This window comes from Magnolia sinica, chromosome 18 (genome assembly GCF_029962835.1).
Source record: "Magnolia sinica isolate HGM2019 chromosome 18, MsV1, whole genome shotgun sequence".
Classification (NCBI taxonomy): domain Eukaryota; kingdom Viridiplantae; phylum Streptophyta; class Magnoliopsida; order Magnoliales; family Magnoliaceae; genus Magnolia; species Magnolia sinica.
Window position 1 is genome coordinate 7,618,967 of NC_080590.1, and position 24,683 is coordinate 7,643,649.

Genomic DNA, 24,683 nt, shown 5'->3' on the forward strand with positions numbered 1-24,683 from the left:
GAATCTTATTTAAGAGAATCTTTTTGTAAAAGGTCTTTTCCATGACTATAAAAGATAAAGATAGGTGTGTGAAGCCCTAATGCTATTATTTTGAAAAAAAAAAAATTGTGTTGTCTCTTCTTCATGTGATTTGAAGAATACTACAAGTGATTTGGAGCTTGGATGTGGTGTGATTCCATTCCCCATTCAATGGAGGTGTGAGGCTTCCATCTCTCTTCTTCCCTTCCTATCCAAAACCATCCAAATCATCTTTTTCTTCAACTTTTCATCATCTAACTTCAACCCCAACTAAAATTAACCATTGAGGACCCCAAAATCCATAACTTCCTTTCATCCAAAACCTTAATTCCTCTCTATCAATCCCCTTAACCAATTCACCCAATTTAGCCCTAATTTCATCTTTTGCCCAAATTTAAAATTTATAAAAAAAATAAAATAATAATAATAATAATAAATTCTAAAATTCCCAATTCCCCTGAACACTAATTTTTCAATTTTCCAATTTTCTCATTCCTAACCCTAATCATAGAACCTACAAGTCAATCCTTTGAGTGTGGAACGTACCTATGCTAAATTGGAAGTTCTATCCTTCCATTGAGCCTACTTTTAATTGATTTATGTGATTTCTTAGCATGCGAGCATGCGATTTAGGTTAAATCAAATTTTATTTCCTATTGTTTACTCTTAATTACATGGTGGGTTAACATCTTTTGTTAATTGAATTACTTTATGGACTTTTTCATAATCTCCATGTTGCATGCTAGCATTAAATCATGTGCCCTGCATCACGAAGTCACTATAGAACTATTGAACTTGCTTACATAGTCTATCCCTAAAAGCTTTTCAACGAAAGTAATTTGCAGTCGGTGCAGTAGAATTTCCTTTTGCAGGCCATATTTTTCCAATACATGAAAGCAGCTTTTTTTTTTTTTTTTTCCTTCTAGAGCTCAAGAAAATAAAACTAGGAAACTGGGAATCAAAGCTTCCCAGCCCTATCCTAATAGAAAAGGAATAGAAATTTGCGGAGTTAGTAGATAGAACTGGAGATCAACGATGTTAATTTGAGGCAACTAATAACCTTATATCGCATTTTAGTGACAAGGGACGGTAAAACAATCTTTGAGAATGGAAACAGGTTAACGTGTCGAAGTATTCTCTGACATAGCTCACCTATGGTGTGAATGTTGACACTGACATAGCTCACCCATGGTGTGAATGCTGACAGAGCCTTAAACGTAAATTAAGTGTACACATATGATAACCACATAGATGCTTATAGATGCTTAGATAGGCATGGGGGCTAGTATGCATTTCCATGTTCTTAAATCATGACACATGCAAAGTCTACACTAGCGTGGATTTTGATGCAGGACTCATGCATGTGGATAAACGGTGAAATGAGATCAATTAGCAAATTAATTTAAATTATCAAAATCACAAATCACTCCAAAATCATCAAATATCTCAAGAATCCAACATGAAACTATGAATAGTCTGGGCCACAATCAAGAAATTGCACCAATCTCGAGTAAGACATAAAATAATTTTAAAATAATAAATGATAAAAACTACCCAAAACAAATAAATTTAAACTATCCTAAACTATTCGTGGCCAATGGGGTGGTCCACGATCAAGAGTGGTCCAAAGGCCCATCGTGCGTGATCCAACGGTCCGATCGATGTGGGCACTCAATCCAACGGATTAGACTCCTTAAGAATGCATCCCACATGCATCTTCCTAGTGCAGGGTCTTTGAAGATGCATCAAATGCATGTGGGGTCTTCAAAACAAGCAACTTGGCCCACTCGAGCCCACGTAGTGGTCATCCATCCAAATGAAAACTGGTGATGATTTCCCCCTCCTCTGGTAGCCCTGAATGGTGCTTTGATGTCCCTCATCAACTCTCTCCGGTTGAGAAAGATTTGCCTCTGGCGAAATAAAGCTCCGATAACATTACAGGATGTCGGGGTCAAGTCATAGAAGCTGTCTTTGTGATCCACGTGCAGTCTGACACCAACCTCTCCTTCCACTTGACCAAGTACTTCTAATACCCGTCATGTCTAGTGGAAATCGCTTCTTCATCTAAAATATCATCTATTTCCTTTCTTCTTGCAGGTATGGATGGTACAGGTGGTAATGGTTGTGAAGAGGGGCCAAGTAATGGCCATGGGTTAGGGACTAGGTCATAGTTTATGTGAGGGTTTGAAAATGGATCAGATGGTGAAGTCGCAGAACCCTTATATCGTACTTGATCTTCCACATCGAAGGCAAAACTAATTCCCTTGGTAGGTGGAAGGTTTACTACGTACGCATTAGGACTAAATTTCTTCATTATTTTGTATGGTTCTGCACTACACGCTTGTAATTTCTTAACGGCTCCTTGTGGAAACAATTCGGGCCTCATACGAACCATAACAGTCTCCTACTTGGATTTCCTAAAATCTGCGATGAGTATCAGCAAGTGCTTTGTACTTTTCATTACTTAAATTAATTCATTTCCCAATCGCACTATGCAAATCATGTATGTGGCATGCAAACTCATGTGCCAACTATAACGGCCTATGGGACGTTGACATGGGTATGGCATCTATAGGGATTATAAATTCATCTACTTGTCTTTCTAGATCCATTTCCTCCCCGAGACTCATTAGATCGCGAGGAAGGTTTGGTAAAGTTAACGCGTGAATGCCCCACACGGGTGTAAACTAATCTGGTATGTCCTCTGGGGCAACATCACTAGACTTCCCCAATACCGGACTCACCTCGGGTGTTCAGGTGGCATCTCCATACTAACCTTAGGTGTGACCTCAATTGCCACGTGGGCATACACCATCAAATATGTTTGTCTCCCTATCTGACTCTTTGGCATTTTTTTATCAGAAGACTCAAACTGGAATTTCCCCACATCTTCAGGATCAGGTTTCTTGACGTCCTCCTTTTATAGGGTGCTTTGGGGCAGGAAAGGCTTCAAGATAATCCTTTTGCTTTCATATATAAACAAACATGTATTCGAGTGGCCGAATAGTGTTGCGTCCCTATCATAGAACCAAGTCCTACTCAAGATGATGTGCCCTATATCCGTAGGTAAAATATCACACCACAACGTGTCCATATAGGAACTAAACTAGATGGGAATGAGACGACGCTATGAAACCGAAATCAAAGACGCATCAACCCATGAGACTCGATAGGGCTAAGGGTGAGGAACGACTAGCAAACCTAAGCAATTCACAGTGTTAGTAGAGACCACATTGGTGCAATTGCCACTATCAATGATCACCTTGCAGTTTTTGCCACCACACTTGGCATAGGTGTGAAAAATTGAATTCACGTGCCAATCATCACTTTCCACAATTTAGACCATGACGCGTCTAACAACTACAAGTGACACGGTCTCATGCTCTTCAACTTTCTCATCACTAGGACTCGCCTCAGGTTCGTAGACCTCTTCTTCTTTAAATTCACCATACTTATTCTCATCTATCTCACTAATTATAAGGCCTTGTCTCTCTCTGGTGGGCACTGCTGAGCAAAGTGGCCATACCCGTGGCACTTGTAGCATCGCGTGGACTCCTCGGGCCGCGCACTAGTACTAGCCAACCATTTACCTTTAACACCCCTAGGGTTGGATTGAGAACCAGTAAGGGGCTTGGATTGACTCCCAAAGTTAGATTTAGCTCCTTGGGGAGTAATTTTAACATTTGAATCCCAAGAGTTAAATCATCTCCCAAATTGCGACTTAAGGTAATGCTCGAGGCCTTGCGCCACTTGGTACATTTCTTCCAGGGTGTCGACGTCACAAGAGAGTTCTCGCTGAATGTCGATTCGAAGGCCCGTTTTAAAACGGGAGATTGTAATTATCGGGTCCCCAATATCACATCGCATCATATATTCCTCAAATTTAGCAATGTAGTCCGACATGGGCATTGTTCCCTAGTGAAAGGACTGCCACTGGTCCAAGAGCCTTTAACGGTATGAGAGGGGGAGATACTTTTTCTTCAGAATTTCTTTCATCTTTACCCAGTGCGTGACCGAGGCATCTCTAGACCTCTCAATCTTTTGTTTCGTTTTGGTCCAAAACAATTTGTCATGGCCCACCAATTTCATCTTGGCAAACCTCACACGATGGGCATAAGACATGTTGGGTATTTTGGTTTGACATTGCTTCACACCAAAAAAGAAGCGAGCTATGTCTGAGCTAAGCTTGGAAATAGTGGTCTATGTCCGCTATCCAGTCGATGAATGCCTTAGGGTCCAGGTGACCATCAAAACTAGGGGCCTCAACTTTAATGTTCTTCATGACATGCGCATCTGAGTCATGGCAGTCATGACCAGTGTTCAAAATATCGATACTATCGGCCGATATATCGGCCGATATTATCGTTATTGCCCCCCAGCGAGACGAAACCCGCGCGATAACCCCCGGAAGATTAAAAAAAATCCCAAAATACAGATATCGCACGATGTTTCGTCGAAAGATACCAAGTAAAAAAAAAAAAACACCAAATATCGTTCGAGACTGTCATTATCCAAAAAAAAAAATTGGAAAAATTAAAAGGTGAATTTCGATACCTATACAAGAGATTGTCATGATCGGAAGCTTCCCTTTGGTGGGCCATTCGAATCAAAGCGTCATCCGTAGGTTAGTGCAAACAAAATCTCCCATTTGGAAGAGAAATCCATCGAAATCTGGAGAAATCCAAGTATTTGCGCGAAATCCGGCGAAATCCTTGCTGAAATCCGGAGAAATCCTCGCCAAAATCCGAAGATATGTGAGCTTTAAGAGAGATTTTAGGGTTCGAAAAAAAAGGCGTCCGAGCCCTTTTTTATGGAAATGGAGTTGGCTAGTGTACCGCACACCACCGAGTTAACTGGTGTGTTGGTTGACGTCGCCAAGTTCCGTGGGTCCCATCATGAGGTATGTGTTATATCCAAACTGTTCGTCCATTTGGCAAGCTCGTCGTAAGGCTTGAGCCGAAAAATAAGACAGATCCAAAGATCAAGTGGACCACAGTGCAGACAGGAGTGGGAGATTAAAAGTTTACCATTGAAACCCTTTTGGGGTCACAGGAGTTTTTGATCAATATGATATTTTTTTTTCCTCTTCATCCAAGTCTGTGTGACCTAATGAACAAATTGGATGGAAAATAAACATTATGGTGGGCCCTACGAATATTTTGACGGTGATAATCAGCCCCACTGCTATTTGTGGTGCGGTCCACTTGAGCTTTGAATATGGCTCATTTTTTGGCTCATGATCTAAAATGATCTCTCCAAATGCATGAACGGTGTAGATATAATAAATACATTATTGTGGGGCCATGTAACTTTGAACTGTTCGTACCACTTAAGTTGTAGGAGCGTCACTGGCCGTCGTAGTGCGGTGGGAAGCAGGCGTAGTGAGTACATAAACTCCGTGAGGCCCACCATAATTCATGTATTTTATCCACTCCATCCATCCATTTTAACATATAATTTTTATGATTTTTAGCCCAAAAAATGAAGCATATCCAAAGCTCAAGTGGACCACACCACAGAAAATAGTGCAAATTGAACATCTACCGTTAAAAAATCCTTGGGAGCCAAAGAAGTTTTGGATCAAGCTGATATTTGTTCTTTTCCTTTATCCATATCTTTGTGATCTTACGAAGAGGTTGGATGAAAAATAAACATCACTGTAGGCCCTAGGGAGGTTTCAACGGTGCAAATCATTATTCCTATTGTTTCCTGCGGTATGGTCCACTTGATCTTTGGATATGTTTCAAATTTGTGCTCAACCCCTAAAATGAGCCGGAAAAACAGATGGACTGCATGGATAAACCATGTACATTTAAGGTGGACCCAATAAGTTTACTCAGTACTATAAGAGTGGATTAGGTGAGACCCCACCTCACCCAAGATCATACAACCGTACCATGGGGCCCAACTTGACGTGTGTATTCTGTGTCCACTCCATCCATCTGTTTTTTCAGATCATTTTACAACATGATCCTAATAATTAAAAAGATCCAATTATCAGGTGGACTATACTCAAGGAAACAATATTAATTAAACACGGTATCATTAAAAACTTCTTAGGGTGCACCTTAATTTTTCTTATATTTTATTAGGCATCCAATACGCTGATAACTTCACATAAGTTTGAATGAAGAGAAAAAATAATTATCAGCTTGATCCAAAACTTTTGTGGCCCACTAATGGTCAATCACCATTGTTACCTATGGTATGGTCTACCTAATTATTGGATTTGCTTCAATTTTTGGATAATGTCCTAAAATGATATGGAAAAACAGATGGATGGGGTGGATACTTAATATAGTTGTCTTAGTTCAACAGGACAACGCATAGTTTAGACCCTATACAAAGGAAACCTATTATGTGTACTTCTTTTTTGAGATTTTATGATTTAAAAGTGTGTATTAAGGTCTTTTTTAATAATCCTTAAAGTTTCATTGAAAAATTCAACCATTTTCCTAATGTTTCCCCATGTTTCCCAAAAAGCGCAATAAATTATGTGATACAAACGATATATCCCATGCGATAACCAATACGTATCTGTATCCCAAGGGTGCGATACATTGGGCGATACCAATATTTCGAACACTGGTCATGACGCTCCTCACGATGCGGTTGCACATGCGCTCTACCACGACCAACCCCTTGGCTACGACCGCATCCTCGTCCTTCAACTTGATCCCCGGCTTGGGATTGGACATATTTCCCACTGTTAGGGTTCGCGTAAAGGGAGTCTTCAAGTTGGTTGATATGTGCGTTGGTCACGGTCAATTGAGTGAGCCTCAATGGCTGTCAAATGATTGTTAATGGTGTTAAGGGCATCGACAATCTGCTCTAGATTCATGGTGGGATGTAGGCCAAAACAACATCCAAAACGAGTGGGCATACACAAGGTAAACACTCAAGGGAAAACCTAGATCCTAGGGTGATGTTATGACAAAGACACTCACTAACCTAGATGCCAAATTGGACACAATGAAGACACTATTCTGAAAAATCAGCAAGCTATCAATCTGAAAATACTACTCTGAAATTTAAGTGATAGGACAATCGGAGATTACTAATCTGAAGAATACTAATGGAAAATTCAGCAATATGATTCTGAACTCTGTATGCATTGGATGTGCTAACAACCCTGTTATAAAGTTCTAACTTAGATGCGACTCTAACCTAGGTGCGACACAAATAACCTATGCTAAACCTATGGGCTCTGATACTAAATTTGATGTAGGATGCATGCATGTCGATAAACGGTGAAGTGAGATCAATCAACAAATTAAATTAATAATCAAAATTACGCCAAAGTCATCAAATATCTCAAGAATCCAATATGAAACTATGAATAGTCTAGGCCTCAATCAAGAAACTACGCCATGCATGATCATTGAATACTAGAAATTATGATTTACTGGGTGTAAGAACACCCAATTAGCATAGGAATAAGTCTATTTCAAAAGGGAGTGGCTATTACTACCTAGGGTTTGCTTGATTAGAGTGTAGGGTAACCTAGGGTTTGAGTAATTTGGGGAAAAATGTACAATTAGGGTTTAGATGGTTTAATTGGCTAAGGGATTTTGGGGCATGGGTATTACTTAAGGAGAATTAAGGATTTAAGTGATTGGAGGTTTGAGGTTTTAGGTTAATTATAGAAATTTGGATTCTAGGGTTTAGGGATTTTAGAAATTGGGAAATTTTGGAAATTGGGGATCAAGGGGTTTTGATGGGGCAAGCAAGAGAAAATCATGGGATCAAGGGGGTTGTTCGTACGGTCAGCCTAGGCGCTTGCACGTGTAGTCGTACGTCACATGTCTAGGTCGCTAGCTAGGGTTCTGGGGTCCTCAATGGTTGGGTTCAGGTGGGTTTGAAGTTGGATTATGAAAAGTTGAAGAAAAAGATGATTTGGATGGGAATGGAAGAACAAAGATGAAGTTTTAAGAAAATACCTATTTTGGATAGAAATGAAGATAGATGGGAAGCCTTGCACCTCCATTGAATGGGGAATGGAATCACACCAAACCCAGGCTCCAGATCACATGAAGAAGAGAAAACGCAAAGTCCCCCTCCCCCCCTTGTAGTCTTAGAAAGAGACTTAAAAACTCTCAGGAATGAATTCTCATAAATAAATAAAAAAACATCTCAAATAAAACATAAATTAGTCCAAAAATAATAAAATAAATGACTAAAACTACTCAAAACAAATAAATCTAAACTATCCGTGGCCAATGGGGTGATCCACAATCAAGAATGGTCCAAAGGCCTATCGTGCGCGATCCAAAAGTCTGATCTATGTAGGCACTCAATCCAACGGTCCAAACTCCTCAAGAATGCAGCCCACATGCATCTTTCTAGTGTAGGGTCTTCAAAACAAGCCACTCGGGCCCACGTAGTGGTCATCCATCGAAAAGGAAACTAGTGACGATCCCCTCCTCTGGTAGACCCTAAGTGGTGCTCTGATGTTCTCATCAAATTCCTTCTTATACTATCTATATTATCGATATTATCATTGATACTCGGAACAATGTTCATGATACATGCTAAATCTACAATAGTGTGGATGCTTGTTTTGCGTTCTTTAGTTGGGATTCCTTCCTATACTATCTAGTGTTTCAAGAGTTATTTCTAATCCTCGAAATAAATCAAAGATCAGGGCTGAGAGAGAGAGAGAGAGAGAGAGAGAGAGAGAGAGAGAGAGAGAGAGAGAGAATAGCGGAATGAATTTTGCAGGGCATTGAAAATTGCAGCTATGAGGTTTAATCATCCAGAGATTCCTAGTAACTGAAACTAAAAATCAACGAATTTTAACATGCAAAAACTTTCCACCTGGAAGGCTGTTTGGATTCAGCACTCGTGTATTTAACTGCTAGGAGAATCAAAATTTCTGTTGAAGCAATTTTATTGATGTACCTACCATTTCCCAATTTCAGATGATCCTATACCTTGCAGAAGCTAGTAGACATTTCGGTTGTACAGAAATATTCAAGGAGCCTTCAAAATATGCCTGGTCCGATTATTATGAAGAACATTTCATTGTGCCCTACCAGAGGATTGTTCTAATAACAAACAGGCGTGTCATGCTGCTGCAGGTGTGTTTAATGGAATAAGTCTTCTTTCTTTTTTATTATTTCTCTTATTTATCATTGATGTTCGACTTATCTTTCTACTTCTATTATAGTGTCCGGCTCCAGATAAACTGGATAAGACACCCTGCAAGATCATGTGGGACGTACCATGGGAAGAACTCCTGGCACTGGAGCTGGCAAAAGCAGGCCATACAAAACCATCTCACTTGATTCTCCATCTCAAGAATTTCAATAGGTCTGAACCCTTTGTCCGACTCATCAAGTGCAGCATCGAAGAAGAAGAGGGAGAACCCCTAGCCTCTAGAATCTGTTCTGTGGTGCGTAAGATGTGGAAAGCACACCAGTTGGACATGAAAAGCTTGACTCTGAAGGTACAGTAATTGCTTTCATGGCTTACGTACTGGTTGGATAATGTGGTCTGATCTGGCCTTGAGGCATCACGTCTTCCCTTTTTTTATGTGTATATATATATATATAAGCAGGTTCCTTCAAGCCAGCGGCATGTACATTTTGCTTGGGATGAATCAAGCGGGAAGGATCCCCGCTACAGTAAGCCCATGATTAAGCCGAGAGAGTTCTCCTCATTTAGTTCCAGTTCGGATGAGAAGAGATTTGTAAAACATAGTATCAACTTCCAGAAGATTTGGAGCAGTGAGCAAGACAATAAAAGCCGATGCATTCTGTGCCCAAAGCAGGTGTGTGGAGAACTTGTTCTTCCTCATTTATCCTTTCTTGGGGTTTTAGCATGGTACTTCTAGATACATAAATTCAAATCTGGTTTTGGGTTATAGGCCATGGAGGAAGGAGGAATCTGTAGCATTTGGAGACCAATTTGTCCTGATGGGTAACTGCAAATCTTTCTTTTGTTCCCTATTTTAACTGGATCAGTCTTTATTTTACTTCCATTTCATGTTGTTGGTTGGATCTTTTCGAGTTTCTTGGGATCCCTGTCTTCTGCAATGAATTTATCAGATCCTCTAGTGGTTGGAACTTTCTGAACTTTTCCTGTTGTTCTTGTGGTTCACTGGCACAAGAAATCTTGTGTTAGTGGAAGTAGGTAATGAGAACCAAAAAGTCCTAAAAGCAAGGCCCACCCCTTCTGCCCTACCATGCAGTGATCCAGACATTCATTTGGTAGGTACCACTGTGGATGGCCTACATGGCAAAAGTCCAACTGCTTAGAGATTCGCATCATCTACACAATGAAATCTTTACTGCTGTTTCTATCTTACATTCACATGGATTGTAAGGATCTCTGATCAATGAGACTTTTACATGTGGCGCATCTACAGTGCAACTTGATGAATGGTCGGGATATATGCCATGGTCAGTGGGGGTCATCCTCATGGTCGAGACTCTCCATTGTCTCTCTTGAAGGTACACGTGGGGCTCTTCGATCATTGGAAGTAAACATGCCAGTAGATATAGGAACAATCAAAGGCACAACAAAAGCAATGTTGGTGTTTGAGATGGTGTTTCGGTTTGTTACAGGTATGTCTCTGTCGGGGATATAGCTCGTGTTGGCATCCATCCTCCAAATGTTGCCGCTGTCTACCAGAACGTCAGCGGACTGTTTGCTATGCCACTGGGTTATGACCTGGTAAGTGTCCAAAAGATCGCATGCAGATGTATGCTTCAAGCTCACTAACCCTTTATGAGTATCGTGTTTCTTCTTGAATTTTCTGTAAAAATAAAGAAAAGAAGAGAATTTTCTGAAATGACGATTTCCTTTATGTTCTACAGATTTGGAGGAACTGCGCAGGGGACTACGTTGCACCCGTATCGGTTTGGTATCCCCGGCCGCCCGAAGGGTTTATCTCAATTGGGTGTGTTGGAGTACCCGGTTTTGCAGAACCACTGCCCGATTCTGCTCACTGTGTGAGCGCAAGGCTTGCGGAGGAGACCATGTTTGAGGAGACAGTAGCGTGGACCGCACCAGACTCGTACCCTTGGGCTTGTTATTTTTACCAGGTACAAAGTGAAGCTCTTCATTTTGTTGCATTGCGGCAGCCTAAAGATGAGTCAGATTGGAAACCCATGAGGGTTTCTGACCATCAATCCCCAAGAGTGTCGGGAGGATGACTGGTGAGCCCCGCCCATCTCTTTCCAAGATGGCCTGCTCTTCTCCATCCGATAATCTTGTGGCTCCTTTGTATGGTTAATTGTATTGAACATTACACACAAGCCAGAGGAATCTAAGCATCCTTGTGGGCTACAAGAGATGGTAGTGTGCACTAACCATTTTCTAGAGGAGGATTCTGCAAGAGAGCCTGTGTGTAATGATTGGATGAACAAAAGAGAGAAGAAAGAAGAAATAAGAGAGGAATGACTGTATGGGCTCCACTTGTTGCATGAAGGAAAATGGAGAAATGCAAAGCCTACTACTAGACTAGGATTGGAGTTTTCCTGCTGCAAGTGCCAATGTGGTACACAAGTGTGAGATCTGGGCCACGCCATGTATCTGCAGTGCCCCAAATGTCCCACTGGTTACTCATCAGATGGGCCACGCTTGTGTGGAACAATGGCCTGTCTGATGAAGCTGTATGAAGTATAGGACACCTAATGTTTAGTGTAGGCTGTTGGATCATTGTGATGGGGCTGTTCATTTTTGGTGTAGCTATCTGTGCATGAACCATCTGATTGATGGCCCGGTAATAGTTGCAATGGAATTGGACGATGGTCCACATTCAACAAACAAAGTTCTTGTGCCTTGATTGGTGAAATGGTCTCTTTGAAAGAAACCTCTTTTTTCTTTTTTTCTTTTTTTCTTTAGACCGCCGAAGATAAGATCATCATGATTGGTGCGGTTTCGTTTTTTTGGCTGGTGATCCCACTAGATGTATAGTCCCATGTTGTGCCGTGCATGCTCCTTGCTCTCTAGTCCATGGTTGGCGCCTTGATTAGGTTTTTGATCTACACAACGTGGCTGGTTCGACTATATTGTTGTGTGGGGCCCACCGTTGTGTAAATCACATCCAAGTTTATGTAGCATCTGCACCTGTCCATGTCCATGTTCTCCTTGGAGCGCCAAATTCAGGCCAATCAAAAACTTCCATTTCCTTTTGAGCCGAAAACTCATATGAAACTGTGTGGTCACCTGGTCTGGCCCACCCGAGTATTTGAATGACCTGAATTCTTGGGGTGTCCATTCATCCAGGTGGGGCCATCTTCAGATGGATTGGAAGGCATATAAACAAACATGGACCCGACACAATCTGGAAGGTTCTAATGATGGGCGTCGGCCTGGCAACCATTCCTGTAATTTGGATCTGTTGTATGGGATGAACTGGAAAGAGGTGGGCCTTAAGGACGGATTGATTGTGAGCCCCACACGACATTGTAGAATAAGATTATTCTACAAACGCTGCAGAGAAACCGGCCACTTTACACGATGAAGAATTCTCAGTGGTGTGGTCCAAGTAGCTGCTGATTGATCTACGTTAGCAAAAGGCCCACGTTTGGTAGTCTGTTGGTTTTCTTGTCCAAGGCTGAAGTTGTGGGGAGCAGTGCAGGGAAGGGCCCTTGTTTTCATGAGGGGCCCAGCCCAGTAGGATCATAAGACCGGTAGCTATCCAAGTTCGAACAAACCCATTGTGGCTCTCAATATGGCTAGTATGCATGTGCTGCTGGCCAATGTCAGCCAAGAAGCAATTACAAGTGGACACATTTGAGTTTGGAACTGTGGCTCAATCAACCTACCTAACATGGTTTGCTTACTTTGTTAAATACTCATACATACGTGTGTGCATAGGTTTGCTAGTCCCGCACGTGAATTCAACCATGGGCCCCACATTTAGAAACTGAAAGCACGAGGATAGTATGCATATCCTCTGACCGAGGATGGTATAGCCAAACATCATGTATTTTGATTGCCCGCAAAGGAAACAAGGCCAGGTGGCAAAAAGGTAGTAGTGGTGATTATGGGTGTGGGCACGGACAGAACGCGTGACTTGAGGAGAACCACAACTAAAAAGGCGACCTGAAGTTTGTGTGGCCCACTTCTAGGCAACGAGCACAATCATTGGCCAAACTCTAAATCTAATACCTAAATCAGATCTTCACCGTTTGATGAAGGGAAAATTGGCGAAAATAACCACAAGAATTCCGTATTTACGTGAAACTAATCCAGGCTGTCCAAGTTCGGGCCCCATTATTAATGGAGCATAACCCCAAGATCCCACTGATCGTACAATTTCAACAATCGGATATCAAGGGTTGAGTTTGGACAACTGGCCATGAATTGGATTGTTCGGATCATCCAATAAGTCTGATTTTTTGGGATATGCTCCATCCTCAATGGACCTACAATTTGTACGGTCTGGATTGTTATGCCGGATACAACTCTCTAAGGACTCCTTAAGCATGAAAAAAGTCCCAATAAAAAAAAAAAGTGGACTTTTTTGTAAACTTCTCTGGGAAGAATTTAATGTTGGGCCAGTTCACCTAACTTTCAGCTCAGTCATGACCAGGATTCTCCTCCATTTAAGTCCACATGGTTGGATAGCATCCAACATCATCCACATGAAAATGTGTTGCCACCAGACATGGAATGGCACTTTCCCAAACACCTCTCCCCTACTACAAGACACACATCATCTCAGCTTGCGTGGTGGGTCCCCCTTCTTTCTTTTTTAGATATGGATTAGTAGCCTTTCATCTCAATCTCAGCCTTCACCATATGTGGGCTGTTTTTTACATGCTTCGAGAATATCCGTGACACTTCATCACGCAATCGGTCAGCTATCAAAACCAACTTCGAGTTTGGCATTCTAAGTATGTGATCTAGCGTATAGATAATACCACTTGCGAGGGAGGGGTGGCATATAGGCCTGACGTCAAAGCCGTCCATCAGGTAGGGTAGGTCCCATCATTTCAATGTCACAAAATCCGATCCTGTCACATCAATAGGTGGGCCATGTTTTAGAAAAGGAATGGCCGGAGGAAAAGATTGGACTAGTTTTTTTTATAAATCATCCACCTATTTCCAATAATATTTCCCACTTGACAAGCGTACCACCTGATTTCCGGGCCATGTGACCTAAATGATGGAACCAACGTGATGGACGGCTTGGATCTCATGCTTGTGTGCCTCGCTGGCAGATCCTGTAGCGTATGCATGAACTTCCTTAGACACATGGGCTTAGCGAACATCTTGTGCAAGTTGGCTTAATTCAAATCAGTACCATTCATCAGAACCGTAAAATCGAGCCAAGCTATCATGAAAATGGTGGGCCATACACGTGCATGTTAGCAAAAGCATGTGTGGAAAATTGGAGAGGTACGTAGATTAGAATATTTGATGAAAAGGGTGAGGAAAGAAACATGGAATTCCGAAAACCACAAATTTTCTTATCCCTAGTCAAGTAATGCCCAAAAAAATAAAAAGCTAATATTCCCGAAGATTTAAGTCGTCCACATATAGCTACTCACGTGAGATAGATGGTTTTGTTCGCAGGACACGTGTTTGACATCCGGGGCCATCCATCCGGTGGGACCAAACATGAAAATGAATTGCATGCCACACGTGTATATTTAAGATGGGCCGCTGGTTATTGTTCTTCAAACCGTTCACTTTACTCACGCACATGTGGTCCACCTAACGACTGGACAGACATGAATTTTGGGCCAAGCCATGTTCAAGGTCGGGTCCACCTGATGAATGGTCAGGATAGGGTCTTTGTGGAACGTGTGGAGAGAGTAGGATTCCAGGCCTTTGTACCGCTCCAATTGCAAAGATCCCTTGTGGGATTTGCCACGTTTTTATAGCGATGGAAATCAATCCATTTACTTAGCAGTAGATATGGTTTGGATTAGTCCTAAATCCCAACGATTTATCCCAACGATTTTGTCAGCTAAATGTTCACTAGATTTGCACGCATCACACTTACAAATATAGAAAGTGTGTACAAAATCCGATACTTTCATAAGGTAGCCCAGCATGAAAATGACCGTGTGCAAAAAAATCTGGCCAATTCACTAATCAGGAAAGTCAAACATGTGTGTTAAATGTTGACCGTTGGAATTCTTTTCTCATTGAGGTGGACCATATGATTAACAAACCTAACTGAAATTTTTACATGGTAATTTTCAAAGTGGGGTCTACCTTATACATGGTCCAGATCTCCTCGATACATTCCCCGTTGGAAAGTAAGTCGCGTGTAAAGATGCCTGTGGAGATAGTGCGTGTGGGTTATCCGATCGTCTCCTTATCTAAGCTCTGGAATGGACTCATATTTTAGTTTTCGACAACTTAAAAATGCTGGAGACTCTTCAACCGTAAAACGTGGTATCGTTGTACTGCAGTCCAGACCGTCCAAATCGCTGACCCAACTTTGGATGAAGGGTAAGGAAAAATCAATGCACTGAAAAGATAATATAACTATCTAGTTTTTCTGTTCGAAATTTGGACCACTCACTATTTCACTTTTAACCATCCATTTAATAGCCATTACTTGGGATGGTTAGGATTGCTTGATCAATGTGATTTCAGATACATGTTCTACCCATGGTGGACCTACATTTTTTTTCTGGTATGGATAGGTGTGTAAGTAAATGCTACATGTGAAGAGGATGAGTCACTACCTTTCTTAAGTTGCGGAGAACTCGCATAGTAGGATGCAGCCAATTTAAATATCTTATATCAAGAGAGAGCTCTATCAAGCATCAATTCTTTGGTCATAGGTGGTCAAGTGGGCCCACGTTTGACCACGATGGACCGTTAGATGGAAGCAGTTCATCATAGATTGGAAATAGGCCCAACATCAACATTATTGGATGATCACAGCCATTCAAATAAAGGCTTGCAAAATGGACGTTAAGATATTAAGAATCTTACTTTGTTTTCAATACGCCCTTAATAATAGGAATGTAGTTATCCAGTAATGGTTATTTTTGGGCCATGTGATATGTAATGTGGATTACTCCAGTCCAATAGTGTCCGTTCATCATAATAGATGACCCACGTGAAAGTTTGCTTCGTAGGAGTGTGTATTGTCTTACATACGTACATTTTATATACACCACTTATTTATCCACAAGAAAACATATATGAAACACCACTTACTTATCCACAAGAAAATATGAAACCTATTAGATCCCTCTCTCTCTCTCTCTCTCTCTTTCTCTCTCATGTAGAAAAGGTGACCTCTCCCTCTCTCATGTTCCATGTTTTCTACTGAATTTTCTATTTTTCATATGGAGCCCACAGCATTCGATCTTTTAAAAATACGCCTTCTTCTATTTCATTCTGCATTCGATCTTTTATAAATACGCCTTCTTCTATTTCATTCTCACCCCTCTCTCTCTCTCTCTCTCTCTCTCTCTCTCTCTCTCTCTCTCAGAAATGGCCTTGACACTCGGCTCTTCTTCATCTGCTTTCATCAACATAAAAGACAGCAAGACCCACAAATCAACGGAAGACTTCATCTCCGGTGCAGTCGCCTACGTTCCGTTAAAGCCGACCTGCCATCTCAGCGCAACGAATTCAAGTAGCGTGATGTATGTGTCACAGGATAATGCGACGTTGAGGAGCGACGATTATTTGGAGAGACTACATGCGGTGTCGGGTGGATGTAAGGGAGGTTTTGGCGTCCCTGTCTTTGTAATGTTGCCTCTTGATACAGTGTCGATGGGAGGGAGCTTGAAACAGGGGCGGGCACTGAATGCGAGTTTGATGGCGTTGAAGAGTGCAGGGGTTGAGGGAGTGATGGTGGATGTGTGGTGGGGATTGGTGGAGAAGGATGGCCCATTGAATTATAAGTGGGGACCCTATGTTGACCTTGTTCAAATGGTTCAAAAGCATGGGCTGAAGCTTCAGGTTGTCATGTCTTTCCATCAGTGTGGTGGGAATGTTGGTGATTCTTGCAGGTATCTAAGGATTTTATTTTTATTATTATTATTTCTCTCTCTCTCTCTCTCTCTCTCTCTCTCTCTCTCTCTCTCTCTCTCTCTCTCTCTCTCTCTCTCTCTCACCCGCATTTTGTTTCTTAAACACCTTTTTTTTTTTTTTATGGGGGTTTTTGGACTGATATCTTCTTTCTTTTCTTTTTTCTTTTCTTTTTTTTTTTTGGATCTTTTCTTGTTTTTATTATTCATGGGTTTTGGAGTTCTGGGTTTTCCTCTGCATGGTTTTATCTAGATTTTTTTTTTTTTTTTGGGCTGGATTTTTTTAGGGCTCTCCTTCTTTTCTAGTTTAAATGAAAGAGCAAAACCGTAAATTTCATATTTTTATATTTATAAATGTTAATAAAATCAAGTTGGGTCTTTGTCCTTCTTTTCTAGTTTAAGTGAAAAAGCGCGCAAAACCCTCAATTTCATATTTTTATATTTAAATATTATTAAAATATCAACTTATTTGTTGGGTCTCATCATGGATTGCTTACCCTTCTAAAGAATCACTTTTATCAAATAATCTTATCCATGAATTGAAAAGAACTATAAAAAAGAAGTCCAAGTTCTGAATGGATTGGATAATCTGATGGCCATAATTTTTGCAAGACCAAGAAATGTATCCTGTACCTAATGGACAGTTCAGATCTCTTGATTAGACTGTTTAAGTGTCCCAGTGATTTTCTCTTGCATGAATATGTCAAGGTTTTAAGACTCAGACATTCGCCACAATGAGACAGTCAGAATTTAAAATAAAGGGTGACTCAGTCTGAGTCAGCCGACTCTAAATTCAACTCAGGACCAACAGAATCATCCCTGGTCATGACTTGAATCAGGACCTAATGAATCAGCCCGAGTCACTGAGACCCAATTCACAACTCAGCTCAAGTAAGAACAAGTCGGCCCAAGTCACTGGCTCATAAAACCATAGCATACATAAACATGCAAAATGTTTTATTTTCACTAAAATAATGTTGGATGGTATTGAAATTTCAGCATACCATTACCAACATGGGTGGCAGAAGAAATAAACAAGAACCCAGATCTTGTTTATACAGATAGGTCAGGTAGGAGGAACCCTGAATACATATCTTTGGGATGTGATACATTGCCTGTGCTTCAAGGGAGGACTCCTCTCCGAGTCTATTCTGACTACATGTCCAGCTTCCGTCAAACCTTCAAAGATTATCTTGGAGGAGTGATTGTGGTAAGTCAGTCGTCTACCTCCATAAATCATTTTATTTTAAAAATTCACATGGTTTAACAACTCGTACGAGTCAACTCAGAATCATTTGAGATAGATGAGTCGACTCACTCAACTTTCCTGTGAAAATTCCAGTATCATGGTGTGAAAAAACAAATCTTTGTTCTATTCTTTTTCTTTTGGGAGTATTTTGTAGAATAATTCAAAAATAATATATACCATTCATTCAAAGTTGGTACTTGGCAGGAAATTCAAGTGGGAATGGGCCCATGTGGAGAGCTGAGATATCCATCGTATCCAGAAAGCAATGGTACTTGGAGATTTCCCGGCATTGGAGAATTTCAATGCTACGATAAGGTATAAAATGACCAAACAAAGGATAAGAACACTTCCCTCACTTTCTTTAAAGTAACTCCCCTCACATTTGCAAATACAATTAAAAAAGTGCTTATTTGACTCTGACTAACGATAAATAACCAAATGCTACCAAATGGATAAAATGATCAAGCAAAGAACAAGAGCACTCCCCTCTCTTCTTCTTTTTTTTTTTTTTTCTAACTCACTTCATGTTTTCAAATATAGTAAAAAAAAAAAAAAAAAAAGTGCTTATTTGACTTTGACTAACGATCAATTACCAAAAACACCAGTAAGATATCAAAGGATATAAAGCCTTAGCTGTAGCTACACCATAAACCCAATGGCCTAACCTGGACCGTTGCAGGCCTTAGCCTCTCTCGGGCATCTGTGCACTAAGTCAGGAAAATCCTAGTCATGATGTACCCATGGCTAGGAGTGGCAATGAATCGAGTTGGCTCATGGGTCAACTGACCTGACCGTGTAGGTGGGTTCAGCCCAACTAAATGGGTAACAGGTTAGGCTCAAGCTAGAAAACATGGCCATGTAAACAAATGGGTCAGGCTTGGGTTGAGCCTACCTGACCCACCTGCCTATATTTATTATCAATGGGCTAGGCTAGAAGACATGACCCAATCCCAGCCTTCCCAAAACCCAGAATAAACCAATAAAAGATAAGTATAGATATGCAGGTACAACGAATGTATGCACTGTATGTATCTACTAACTGGGCCAGTATGGGAGGCCTTTCACCCATATTCCCCTCTTAAAACATGAGGTCAGTTAGGTCCGGTAGATTGCACCCGACCAGATTACAGTTAAATGGGTTGGGTCGGGTTGAGCTTGCACTTGATGAGTTTTAAGTGTATTTGGTTGGGCCACAAGAGATTGGTCTGTGGGTGATCAGGTTCGGCTCAGAATTCTTAGCTCATTTAGTAAACAAGTCGGGATTGGGTGGGTCCTGATCTGACCTAACCCGGCACTTGGGCGGGTCCCGATCCAAACTAACCTCACCCATTGCTACCCCTACCAACGGTCTTCAAATGGAAAATTTAATCTAGGACTACATTGATGGTGCACGTTCAAATGGGAGAAAGCTCATTAATCAGACCTAATGTTGGGCCATCCATAACTGGTCCCACCAAGGTGAACGGTAGGATGTTATTTCTCTATATCACGGAATTGAAGGATTGTCTATGCATGAATAATGGAGAATCAATGCCATTACTTTAAAGTGTATCTGATTGGGAAGACATTTCCGATGCTTCAACGCAGCCAACAGAAATATTGATTTTACGCACCTCACACCCTAAAGAGAACCTAGAACCTTTCAATGGGACTATGGTTTTCGAACCTCTCAATGAAACTAGGGTTTACTCTCTTGTGTTGGTGAGGAGACTAAGACATCTATTTCTAAGAAAAAGAGCTAGAAGCTTTTCCATCACACTTCTCCCATCTAAAAGTCTTCACACCGTAGGTTTTCATATCCAACTTAATAACTGTGTATAGGGACAATGATCACAAGTGTAGCGGTGCTCACTAAACCACTCAATTTAAATAATTTAATAGTCTGATCTAAACCGATGATCATATGTAGCCCACCTGATAGAGTCTTACATGGGATCCATGTAGTAGAACTGACCCTTAAAACTACATTATAAGAATAAAACAAAAGGCAAGCAATTGTTGAGTTTGCATTCCTAACAAAGTTTCGGCCATGCAGTACATGAGAGCTTCTCTGCAAGCATCAGCGGCTGCGATCGGCAAGCCCGAATGGGGAAAAGGCGGGCCCCACGACGCCGGCCATTACAACCAGTTCCCCGAGGACAACGCCTTTTTCCGGCGAGATGGTGGGTGGAACACTGAATACGGCCGCTTCTTCTTGGAATGGTACTCCGGCATGCTAATAGACCACGGCGAACGCATTCTGGCGGCTGCGGAGGGGATATTTCACAGCACAGGCTCCAAGCTATCCATCAAGGTGGCGGGAATCCACTGGCATTACAGAACTAGGTCCCACGCAGCGGAATTAACGGCCGGATATTACAACACCCGATATAGGGACGGGTACATGCCGATCTCACGTCTGTTAGCTAGGAGGGGTGCTATTTTGAATTTCACGTGTATGGAGATGCGGGACGAGCAACAACCCAGCCATGCGAACTGCTCGCCGGAGTTGCTTGTCCAGCAAGTCAAATCGGCTGCCAAGATCGCCGAGGCTGAGCTGGCCGGTGAGAATGCATTGGAGAGATATGATCAGGACGCATATGCACAAGTGGTTGAGGCGAGTAGCGGCAATTCGACAAATAGGTTGAGTGCATTTACGTATCTGAGGATGAACAAGAAGCTGTTTGAAGGGGAGAATTGGCGGCAGTTTGTTCAGTTCGTGAAGAACATGTCAGAAGGCGGGCAGAGGGATGGACGCTCTGAGAGCGATTCTAGCCAATCTGACCTTTATGTCGGTCTTAGCGGCGGATGGAATTTGTCGACTAAGGTTGTTGTATCAGTGTAAATATGGAAATTGGAAAGAGAAAAGAGAGGAAAGAAATACACCTCCTGTGTAAGTAATGTAATTCAATACTCATGAATCAAACTGTTATTGTGGGCCCCACATGAATGTGATGATGACATCCGCTCCGACCATCGTGCACTTCTTCACTCATTTGGCCATGGGCACAAAAATCAGAGCAATCAATGACTCAGGTGGGGCACACGAAATTGAAAAGTTGGGAAGGAACGTTCACCCTTGATTCTTTCTGGGCCTCACCCAAGTCTTAGAATGGCCTGATCTGGAGCATATGGTTCAAATCAATGGATTGGAATTGAATAGGGTGATGTTTTCCAATTCTAAAAGTGGGGGCTATGCTTCAGTGATCCAGCTTTCCAGTTCTAAAAGTGGGGCCCATGGTTCAATGATCCAGGCCACTGATCTATGGCTTCCCACCATGGAGGGACCACTCCCGAAAAATCTCCCATATCAAAAGATTTTGAATTGATGGATGATATGCAGACACTCATTTAATTCACGGATTTGAACATTTTATTAAAATGGAATATATATATATAGTACCTGTTTGGTAGACTTCTGAAAAATGAGTTCATCCCGTAAAAGAGATCTCATCTCTGATACTCAAATGCATCATGTTAAGGAATCAGTCCACTCACATCTACACAAGAACCTTTTAACTCTTTTTAAAAAAAAAAAAAAATTTAATTTATGAATATCTATTATGAAGCCACGTAGGAATCACCAATGACCAAGAATCTTCTAATTCATTATATACTATTTCAATTATAAGAAGTCATTAAAAATTTCTATGATTACCAGTTTCCTCGAGTGATTAAAAATCTTGATTTCATAAGATAGTTTTTCGAATGCATGAGAAAAAAATGAAATTTTTATTAATCAATAATTATATAATCTATTTGATTTCTCAATTATACCACTAATAAAGAAAATTTAAAATCATAATTCATAATTATCAAAAATTATAACTTTAATAGAAATCCTAATTCTAATAAAACTCTTCTAAAGCCTAAGTTCTTAAAAAAAATGAAAAAGTGTAAATAAACTTTATTGCAAGAGCCCATTATGATTACAAGCCATTTCTAACAAAAGTTATTCAAAGCTCTTAAATTAAGAAAATATAATAAAAATCAAAAGTACTAAAAATATTTTGAAAAAAATTAAATTAGAATTACCAAAACTAATATTTTTTTTCTAAAAATTCAGTTTTTTAACCAGAATGAAGCGTTTTATCGTAAAACGAATCAATGTGACTCACTTTGTGGGTTGATTGACACGAGATGGCTCCTCATGATAAGGAGTGATAAGTCGTGCTTCTTGTAACGATACATGTATCAAAAGTTATAACCGATTTATGATCAAGCAATTCTTCCCTATCCGTATTAAATTTCTTCGATCCGGACATGCTTGGGGCCTAATGACATCATGCCCTATGTAAGATTGGGCTCGAGTTTGACGAAATACTTTTGCTTCTGTTTGGCCTTCTTTTGGTCTAGCCATGCCAAAAATATATTTGTGTCATGTCCTAGATCTATCCCCTTCCATTTGGAAAGAACTCGTCCTCGAGTTACTTAATGGACTTAGCTCATGATATTTAAACTGGCAAGTCATATTGTAAGTCTATGCGATCTCTATGCTCTTGGAAAGATCAACAACATAGGTATTATTATTGAATTTTCTAAGGATTGAAATTAACATGACCTATCTTCTTATACATCAACTTGCCATACATCCTAGCCGGAAACATCTCAATGTACAAGTAAACTAGCATGCTATCATCTACTTCAAACACCTTTTGACACAAATGTTTATTGGCCTTTTTCTTATACTTAACGTTAGCCTCTTGTAATTTTTTTCTCAACATCAACATGTACTATCACGATTCAATTCGTTATATTTTTTGCTGCAACACTTAGAACCAGTAACTTAGGCAAAGAGATTAGATCGAGTGTATGTTTGGAAACATAACCATGCACAACCCCGAATGGAGACTTGCTAGTGGATTGATTCGGCATATTATTGAACGCGAACTCTGCCTCGGCAAGAGCAGTATCACACATGGGGGGTAATTCATCAAAAAGTCCATCGGACATAATCTTCTAGGACTCCTGCAATATTGGTTTTAACTTCTTTGGGATGTTCATAAGTTCTATTTCTTTTTTATTTTCAATTAATGTATTGATATCCCCATCTCATTAAATTCTTTGATGAAATCTTGTTCAGTTACAAGAGACATCCATCCACTTTAGAAGTCTTAAGTTGGTTCTACGTTCTTATAGGGGAAAGGATAATCTTTCTACCATTTTCAATAAAAATAAAAATATGATCCCAACCTCTATGTAGGCATTAACATGGTACTATCCTGGTTGACCGAGTAACATGAAAGGCTTCCATATTCACCATGTCACACATTACTTCATTCTTATAATATTTATAAAGGGAGAAGAGAATACAACATCGTTCAAGTACCTTTGTTTCATTGACCTCTTTAATCCATCTAATCGTATATGGAGAGAGATTTTTTATATCTTCAGTTGCAGCTTTTCCACCATAGTCTTTGACACGAAGTTCTTACTACTCTCGTCAGCTATGATCATATTATAAACCATTTGGTTCACAGTGCACTTCATTTAAAAGATGTTGTATTGCTATAAATTTATCTCCTCATTTGGCATATACGACAACCTCTTCATTATTAGAGAATTGATATATGATTCATTATTATTGAATGGTAGCCTATAACACAACCAAACAAAGGGGTGGAGGAACCAGACCATTTAGTATCTGCTACGGATATAGACCGTAGCTATATACTAGGATTTAAAAAGTTGTCACACTATTAATGCGTATCGGTGGTGTAAGGGGCTCTATAGAGCCTGAATAAATATATGTGCTCTATCTAAGCCGTCCATCTATTTTAAAATATTATTTTAGGTATGAAATAAAAAAATCAGCTAAATCAATGGCTCAAGTGGACCACACGGTAGGAAACATAAAGATTAAATCAAATTTGCTTCCTATGGTGTGGTCCCCTTGGGCCTTCAATATACTCTAATTTTGGGATCATGAACGAAAATAATTTATTAAAATTAATTAATGTTAGGAATGGATAAACCAAATACATCTTGGTGGGCCCGACGGAGCCCCTGACAGGACCGTCCATTTCTCTCTCTCTCTCTCTCTCTCTCTCTCTCTCTCTCTTTCTCTATCTCTCTCTCCCAATCTCTGCTCCATCTTTCTCATTCTCCTCCCTCTCTCTCCAATGTATCTCCGCCATCTCTTCTATCTCTCTCCATTGCAGCAGCCGTGAAGCTCCTACCTGAAGAAACACACGCTATTCGAAACCCTTCTCATATCTTTGAGGCATCTTTTAAAACCGAAGGAATCTGATGCTCCTGTCCATAGGTTTGATATCTTCCTCTCTTTGTGTCTCTTTTTCTGTCTTTCAGATTTCATGCATGCTAACTGTTTGATGAAATGGATAGATGAAATGGCATGCTATATGTTTGATAAAATGGCTAGATGAAATGGCATGCTATTTGTTTGATGAAATGGCTAGATTTCATGCATACTATCTGTTTGATGAAATGGCGTGCTAAAAAGTCTGTTTGAATGG

At 40.6% G+C, this 24,683-nt stretch overlaps 2 protein-coding genes across 6 annotated transcripts in view; both read left to right on the top strand.

The window, feature by feature from the left end:
- Positions 1 to 11,487, top strand: part of LOC131232245 (uncharacterized) — a 142,531-nt gene extending 131,044 nt beyond the window's left edge. For all 5 annotated transcript variants that reach the window (XM_058228453.1, XM_058228452.1, XM_058228454.1 and 2 more), the window contains 6 exons: positions 8,940 to 9,098; positions 9,188 to 9,466; positions 9,578 to 9,790; positions 9,887 to 9,939; positions 10,587 to 10,695; positions 10,839 to 11,487. In XM_058228453.1, the coding sequence (XP_058084436.1) occupies positions 8,940 to 9,098; positions 9,188 to 9,466; positions 9,578 to 9,790; positions 9,887 to 9,939; positions 10,587 to 10,695; positions 10,839 to 11,177 (1,152 nt within the window). In that variant the 3' untranslated portion in view covers positions 11,178 to 11,487. The remainder of the gene's footprint in view (positions 1 to 8,939; positions 9,099 to 9,187; positions 9,467 to 9,577; positions 9,791 to 9,886; positions 9,940 to 10,586; positions 10,696 to 10,838) is intronic.
- Positions 11,488 to 16,391: 4,904 nt separating this feature from the next.
- Positions 16,392 to 21,151, top strand: LOC131233353 (beta-amylase 3, chloroplastic-like). Its single transcript, XM_058230043.1, has 4 exons — positions 16,392 to 16,961; positions 17,979 to 18,189; positions 18,433 to 18,543; positions 20,264 to 21,151. Exons 1-4 carry the CDS (start codon positions 16,438 to 16,440, stop codon positions 21,050 to 21,052), a joined length of 1,635 nt encoding a protein of 544 aa, XP_058086026.1. The 5' UTR covers positions 16,392 to 16,437; the 3' UTR covers positions 21,053 to 21,151.
- Positions 21,152 to 24,683: the final 3,532 nt, after the last annotated feature.

Bases quoted from the DNA above. Each gene is read 5' to 3' on its own strand.
- LOC131233353 (XM_058230043.1), top strand. From the start codon at position 16,438: ATGGCCTTGACACTCGGCTCTTCTTCATCTGCTTTCATCAACATAAAA. The intron at 16,962-17,978 runs GTATCTAAGGAT...TTGAAATTTCAG, and splicing joins AATGTTGGTGATTCTTGCAG to CATACCATTACCAACATGGG. The intron at 18,544-20,263 runs GTATAAAATGAC...TCGGCCATGCAG, and splicing joins AATTTCAATGCTACGATAAG to TACATGAGAGCTTCTCTGCA.